We start from the raw sequence: 8,016 nt of genomic DNA on the forward strand, positions 1-8,016 counted from the left end.
ATTACACTCTGTAGAGTGACCAAATATTTTAGGGTAGAGAGTCCAAACTAAATTCTGATATATATATATATAAAACAAACCTTTTGAATGGATGTGGCATCCTTTTCCATATGGGTACTGGAGGTTATTTTGTATAAGATGCATTGATACCAAGTTATGAATTAATAGATATAGATTTGTAAGATACAAGACCTTGAACAAAATATTATCAGCATCAAGTGATCGTGATCAAAGAGAGGAGAAATATAAATTCTTCACAAGTGATTGTGAAGCCAAAGAGAATAAACTCTGAAAAAATAAAATAGTAGAAAGGAGAAGTGTAAATGATTTAAAAAAAATAACTTGTTTATAGCATTGTAAAAAAACAAAACTCAACAAAGATATTCAACCAGTCAACCAAAATCAAAAAACAGAATTTCATCTAATAGAAGAAAAAATAACATAAACCACCTTCAGATAGTAAAACTCCCAACATATTCAAACACAAAACCAAACCAATTACAACCTCCTTCCTCTTCTTCCACCTTTTCGGCGAGTGCTATCAGTTGGAATTGGAGTAACATCCTCTGAAACGTGTAGAAATATATCGATTAACTTAACAACTCAAATACCAACAGGCCTTAGCAATTAAAGTAATAATATCAAACAAACTTACCAATGCGACCAATTTTCATGCCTGACCGAGCAAGAGCCCTAAGTGCAGATTGAGCACCTGGACCTGGAGTCTTGGTCTTGTTTCCACCAGTGGCACGAAGCTTAATATGAAGAGCAGTGATGCCAAGTTCCTACATATTTCAAATAAGAATTTACCCATTATGCAAATTAAACCAAACCACTAAAAGAACCTTAATATGAAGAGCAGTGATGCCAAGTTCCTACAAATTTCAAATAAGAATTTACCCATTATGCAAATTAAACCCAAATCACTAAAAGAACCAACCTTGCATCGAACAGAAACATCTTGAGCTGCAAGCATAGCTGCATAAGGCGAAGATTCATCTCTGTCAGCCTTCACTTTCATTCCACCTGCATTTCAACATTATAACTTATACAATCAATTCAACGAAACTAATTAGAAATCATATGAATCATACAAAAACCTAATTAACAAGAATCAAATCACTCACCAGTGATGCGGACCAAAGTTTCACGCCCAGACAAATCAGTAACATGCTGAAATTCAAACATGGGTTCTTCAGATTATGTATAAAAACAACAAATTGAATCAAAAGATTTGAACTTACAATAAATGTGTCATTAAAAGATGCAAAGATATGAGCGACACCAAAAACAAGTTCTCCTTCACGGATTGCAGGTCCAAGAGTTACAGTCTCTTCCTTAGGCTCTCTATTCTTCCTCTTCGACTGTAAGAAGACATTATTTTGTTACGATAACACTATCTTTTACATCAAATTACGAATTCATATAGGTAACATTGCACTGTAATCATATGAAGATCTAGATAAAGATGGGATTAAGTTATGTAATAGATTGATATAGAGAGCTTACCATGGCTGCAAACTAAGCGTTGGATGATAGAGATGGCGGATTTGCAGATCGCTTCTTCTACTAGCTCCGTAAACGCAAAGAGACGAAAAATGTGCGGCCAGATGGGGTTTTATAGTTAGGGTTTATGTTTAACACATATAGGTCAAAATACAAAAAATGCCCTCTATTTCGCAATGAAACTACAAAGTTAACCCATAACATATTTTAGTTTATATTTTTGATACAATTAAATACTTAAATATATTTATTTTATTTTAATTCTTGAGAAGATATGCATTATTTTCTTAAAGGCTCATTTATTATTTAAGGTTTAAATTTTGAATGGTTAGGTCTACAACTAATTTGAATATATTTGTTTTTTAAATTGAATATTTATTTATTTTTTAAAATATACACATTTAAAATTGTCAGATTAAATGTTTTAAAAAATATATATTTGTGGGAGAATAATTAAAAAAAATTGTTATTTTGTTTTTATAAATGTGATAAATTAATTAAACATTGATAAAAACACAAAAATTGTAATTATGGGTGTTCATTGTTTCGTTTTTCGAATTTCTCAAATAAATTTTTTTGAATTATTATTATTTTAGCCAATTCGAAAATCATATTTTTAAAATATATTATATATATATTATATTCAATAAAGTATATAATATATATATTTTAAAATTATCAAAACTAACATGCTTATAAATGGAATTGAATCGTACGCTTTCTAGTCTTTTGAGTCGATTTTTAATAATTGACTATTTTTTTGGAAATAGTAAAGTATATAATATATAATTAAATATATAAGCAAAATTATTATTAAAAAATTGAATTCAATTTTCGGTTTGAAATCAAATTAAAAATTATTTTAAATTCGAATTAGTTTAAAATTCGATTCTTAAAATCGATAATATAATTGAAATTCAATTTATTCAAATGATGTAGATTCAAATTCGATTTATATTCAGTCTAATATTAAACACCATACATGCTATAGTTAAATACTCATTTGACACATCTAAATTTGAGTCCCATTTTGTAAAAATTACCCAAATTAAAACCAATTGGCCTATCTAAAATAAATTATTATATTTATATTTTTATATATATATATTTTTATTTATTTTTATTGTTTTTGTGAATAAAAAGATCAGATTTTTATAAAAAAAAACTAGAAATTGAACCGACGTAATTGTAAAACAGGAAAGCTCGAACCGGGTTTTCTAATTCTCTTTACCTCCCCGCTCCCCTTTCACCTAGCAATAAGTAAAGGTTTCAGAGGTTCAGCCGTTTAGCAGCCGCCGGAGGACCGACCAGTCTCTCTTTCTACCTTCTCTCTCTACTAAACCTCATTTCCACCATTCCTCGGCAGCTCAATTAGCCCGTCGGAAGTTCCTATTTCTATATCCTATCCATTTCTCCGGCGAAGTTCACTGGTCAAGCTTTAGGTATAACTTGTTCGCTTCTGTGTTAAAACTGCCTCTTTTCGTTCTATTTTTGTTGTTGTATCTTCTCTTTCACTATACTGTATTATCGTAGATACCCTTTCTTCACTCACTGTTTCCTTACAAAGGGTTTGGTGCGTTTTTACCTCTAAACCCAATACTGATTTCTGGGTTAAAAATTACAGAGAAAAAGAACACAATGGAGGATAGCTTATATGACGAGTTTGGAAACTACATTGGACCAGAAATTGAGTCAGATCAGGATAGTGATAGAGAGGATGAAGATGAAGATCTGTTAGATAAGAATGCAGATGAAGATATTGCTACTGACGGTGAAGATGGAGGACGTCCAGGTGATGGATGGATAACTACAACGGATGATATTGATATGGATAATCAAATTGTCCTTGCTGAGGATAAAAAATACTACCCAACTGCTGAAGAGGTTTATGGAGAAGATGTTGAGACATTGGTTATGGATGAAGATGAACAATCACTTGAACAACCTATTATTAAGCCAGTTAGGGCACTTAAGTTTGAAGTGGGTGTGAAGGATTCGTCTACTTATGTTTCGACTGAGTTTCTTTTAGGTTTAATGTCGAATCCAACTTTGGTGCGTAATGTTGCTATGGTGGGAAATCTGCAGCATGGAAAGACACTTTTTATGGATATGTTGGTTGAGCAGACGCATCATATATCGACTTTTGATCTTAGTAGTGAGAAACATATGAGATATACAGATACACGGGTAGATGAGCAGGAGAGGAAAATATCAATTAAGACTGTACCTATGTCTCTTGTGCTTGAGGACAGCAACTCAAAATCATACCTTTGTAATATCATGGATACGCCAGGTCATGTGAATTTCTCCGATGAAATGAGTGCTGCTCTTAGGCTGGCTGATGGTGCTGTTTTGATTGTTGATGCTGCTGAAGGTGTCATGGTAAGTGATATTGATTTCATCTATTTGTTTTTTCAAGAGTTCTTGGCTGATTAGGGTTTGATGTTTATTTTAATCTACATGCATAATAATCTAGGAAATTGATAGAGTATGTGAACAGTTAATATATTTCTTTTGTCCATTTTTATTTGTTTACTCCTGTTTACATTTGACATAATGATCTTCTCCTTTTCTTTTGGAAAGAAACAGAGTTATTCCAGAATTATCTGTCTGGAATAACCAACTTAAACGTTAAAAACCATTGAATGTCCAAATTGTCCTATTCATGTCCAAATACAACCAATCACATACAAACACATTCATTCATAAAAAAATACATTCACACAAATACATCACTCAAACCATGCATACAACCAACCACACAAACCATACAAAATCTTTTGTTTTGATCTCTAAGTAACTTTGCATCTGGTATTGGACATGAACCTGCTAGGTTACTACAGGTTAAGAAAAACCAGTTTTAGCAGAAGAATACATTTTTTTTTGTTATTTACTAAATTATTGTTGAGAATGTTCAAGTTAGTAGACTTTCATATCAAATAATCCTGGGAAGTATTTCAGGATTTTTATTATGTGACTTGCTTCTTACGAATCTGTATGACATCTTTGTGCTAAATTTTCTCATGTACTAATCTTTGCATGTTAACACAGAGAGAGCTATTCGTAGACTAAATTATTGATGAGAATGTTAAAGTTACTAGAAGTATTTCAGGATTTTTTATGTGACTTTTGCTTCTGGACGAATGAGTATGTCATCCTTATGCCAATTCTTCTCATGTACTTACTTTTGCAGGTTAATACAGAGAGAGCTATTCGTCATGCTATCCAAGAACACCTTCCTATTGTAGTTGTTATCAATAAGGTGACATGATAATGTATTATAATTTATTTATATAAAATTGTATTGGTGCTTCTTTTCATAAAAGTAATTTAAGTTTTCCCTATGTAGGTTGATAGATTGATCACTGAGCTTAAACTTCCCCCAAAGGATGCTTATCATAAGCTGAGACATACAATTGAAATAATCAATAATCACATATCTGCAGCGTCATCAACGGCTGGAAATGTCCAAGTTATAGATCCAGTTGCTGGCAATGTGTGTTTTGCAAGTGCTAATGCAGGATGGTCATTTACTTTGCAATCATTTTCTAAACTCTATGTCAAACTCCATGGAATACCATTTGATGCAGATAAATTTTCCAAACGTCTTTGGGGAGACTTCTATTATGATTCAAGTGACAGAACTTTTAAGAAGAAACAACCTTCTAGTGGAGGTGAAAGGTCATTTGTCCAATTTGTGCTTGAACCTTTATACAAAATATACAGCCAAGTGATTGGAGAGCATAAAAAGAGTGTGGAGGCAACTCTGGCTGAGCTTGGTGTTACTCTTCCAAACGCAGCTTATAAATTGAACGTCAGGCCATTGCTTAGACTTGCTTGCAGTTCAGTTTTCGGCTCTGCAACTGGCTTTACTGATATGTTGGTTCACCATATTCCATCTGCAAAAGATGCAGCATTAAAGAAGGTTGAGCATATCTATACTGGACCCAAGGATTCTCTTATTTATGAAGCCATGGCAAGTTGTGATGCTTCTGGTCCTGTAATGGTTAATATAACCAAACTTTATCCCAAACCCGACTGTAGTGTTTTCGATGCTTTCGGTAGAGTTTATAGTGGTGAACTTCAGACAGGACAGACAGTTCGGGTCTTGGGAGAAGGATATTCACCCGATGATGAGGAGGACATGACAATAAAAGAGGTAACAAAATTGTGGGTCTATCAAGCTCGCTATAGAATACCAATAAGCAAGGCTCCTCCTGGCTCCTGGGTTCTAATTGAAGGTGTAGACGCTTCAATCATGAAGACTGCCACACTTTGTAATGTGGATTACAATGAGGATGTCTGCATATTCCGTCCTCTTCAATTCAATACTCTTCCAGTGGTAAAAACAGCTACAGAGCCATTAAACCCAAGTGAATTGCCCAAAATGGTGGAAGGCCTTAGAAAGATAAGCAAAAGCTATCCTTTAGCCATCACTAAGGTTGAGGAGTCGGGGGAGCACACTATTCTGGGCACTGGGGAGTTGTACTTGGATTCCATCATGAAGGATCTCAGGGAGCTTTATTCAGAAGTAGAAGTCAAGGTGCGGATTCAATTTATTTTTTCTCTTCAAATTTTAATGGCAATGATCTATTTTGAGTTCCATTGATATATTTACACCTTTATCTTTTATCTAAATGAAATATAGGTGGCAGATCCGGTAGTGTCGTTTTGTGAAACTGTTGTTGAGTCTTCGTCTATGAAATGTTTCGCTGAGACTCCCAATAGGAGAAACAAGATCACAATGGTATTCTTCTTTTCTGCTTATCTGAAGCATTATTACGAGTCTTTAGTCATTAACTGACACAGTGTGTACTCGATTCTACCTTCTAGATTGCAGAACCATTGGAGAGGGGAATAGCTGAGGACATAGAGAATGGCATTGTTAGCACTGATTGGCCTCGAAAGAAGCTTGGTGAATTTTTTCAAACAAAGTATGAATGGGATTTGCTTGCTGCTCGTGGTATTTGGGCATTTGGACCCGATAAGCAGGTAAATGATGTTTTTGCAGTTCTGATATTCCGTATTTCCGTAGATTAAAAAATCCAAAGTTTGCATATCTTAGAAAGGTTGATCAGATCCATATTTGAATTATAATCTGAACGTGCTTCATTCAGGGCCCTAATATCCTGTTAGATGACACTCTTCCTAGTGAAGTTGATAAGAACTTGCTGAATGCTGTTAAGGATTCCATTGTTCAAGGGTGAAGGCTCTTCTCTTTTTGTTTCTACCATCTTATAATGTATAATGAAAAGTAATAACTCTTAAGCTTGTTCTGGTTCTCTCTGTATAGATTCCAGTGGGGAGCACGGGAAGGACCTCTATGTGATGAACCAATCAGGAACGTTAAGTTCAAAATTGTTGATGCAAGAATTGCACCTGAACCATTACACAGAGGTACTGGCCAGATCATTCCAACAGCTCGTCGTGTTGCATATTCTGCATTTCTTATGGCAACCCCACGGCTTATGGAGCCAGTGTACTATGTAGAGGTAAACATAATCACATACCAAAAAGGCTCATTTTCTTCGATTTGATGATTTTCGGATGATATATTTTATGCATGTTTCAGATTCAAACTCCCATAGACTGTGTATCTGCCATATACACTGTGCTGTCTCGAAGGCGTGGACATGTAACTGCAGATGTTCCTCAACCTGGGACACCATCTTACACTGTCAAGGTTTTTACTCTACCTTTTCCTTGAATAACTAACCGTAAACACATTTATTCCGTAAAGAGGTGATAATTTTCCCTTTAGAAAATGGTTAGTAATTGGATACATATAGTTAAATTCTTTACTTCTTGTTTGTCATATATGTCAGGCATTTTTACCTGTGATAGAGTCATTTGGGTTTGAAACGGACCTGAGATATCATACACAAGGACAGGCGTTTTGCCTTTCAGCTTTCGATCACTGGGCAATAGTGCCCGGCGATCCTCTTGACAAGAATATTGTCTTGAGGCCACTTGAGCCTGCTCCTGTCCAACATCTAGCTCGTGAATTTATGGTCAAAACAAGACGCAGAAAGGTACAAATATCACTTCCCCATCCTGCCCTTTTCTGTTATTTTTAAACCTAGCTTTTGCAATTTGTTATCTTTCTGAAAATTCAATGGCTACTAATTTATGTGGGTCTGGGGTTTTTCTGATGTTTTTCCTTGGTATTGATGGTATGTAGGGAATGAGCGAAGATGTTAGTATAAATAAATTCTTCGACGAGGCTATGGTTGTGGAGCTTGCACAGCAGGCAGCCGATCTTCATCTGCAGATGATCTAGGTTTTTCAACTACCTACCCAACAAAGATTAATATTATCACTATTGATTGTAAAACAACATTTCCTGGTTTCTTAGTTTGTGTTTTTCTTTCCAGATCCAACCCTTAGAAAGAACCTACTATTGTTTAGGCGTTTGTTGTTGACATGACAATTTTGATTAATGTTGCCAACCTATGGTGTGTACTCAAATGTAATTCAATATGAATCTTAGTTTACGGATTTATTGATTTA

General features: G+C 34.5%; 2 protein-coding genes across 2 annotated transcripts; one reads left to right on the plus strand and one right to left on the minus strand.

Annotated features, from left to right (window-relative positions):
• Positions 1-324: 324 nt before the first annotated feature.
• On the minus strand, positions 325-1,615 carry LOC124915682 (40S ribosomal protein S14-2). Its single transcript, XM_047456448.1, has 6 exons — positions 1,510-1,615; positions 1,245-1,364; positions 1,128-1,173; positions 941-1,026; positions 656-785; positions 325-566 (listed from the first exon to the last, which is right to left on the minus strand). The coding sequence occupies exons 1-6, from the start codon at positions 1,510-1,512 to the stop codon at positions 499-501; spliced, it is 453 nt and encodes a 150-aa protein (XP_047312404.1). The 5' UTR covers positions 1,513-1,615; the 3' UTR covers positions 325-498.
• Positions 1,616-2,773: 1,158 nt separating this feature from the next.
• Positions 2,774-8,016, plus strand: LOC124920193 (110 kDa U5 small nuclear ribonucleoprotein component CLO). Its single transcript, XM_047460627.1, has 11 exons — positions 2,774-2,948; positions 3,131-3,888; positions 4,700-4,768; positions 4,856-6,049; positions 6,155-6,253; positions 6,340-6,498; positions 6,624-6,709; positions 6,800-6,998; positions 7,079-7,189; positions 7,332-7,538; positions 7,688-8,016. Exons 2-11 carry the CDS (start codon positions 3,145-3,147, stop codon positions 7,784-7,786), a joined length of 2,967 nt encoding a protein of 988 aa, XP_047316583.1. The 5' UTR covers positions 2,774-2,948; positions 3,131-3,144; the 3' UTR covers positions 7,787-8,016.

Source organism: Impatiens glandulifera, chromosome 1 (genome assembly GCF_907164915.1).
Source record: "Impatiens glandulifera chromosome 1, dImpGla2.1, whole genome shotgun sequence".
Lineage (NCBI taxonomy): Eukaryota > Viridiplantae > Streptophyta > Magnoliopsida > Ericales > Balsaminaceae > Impatiens > Impatiens glandulifera.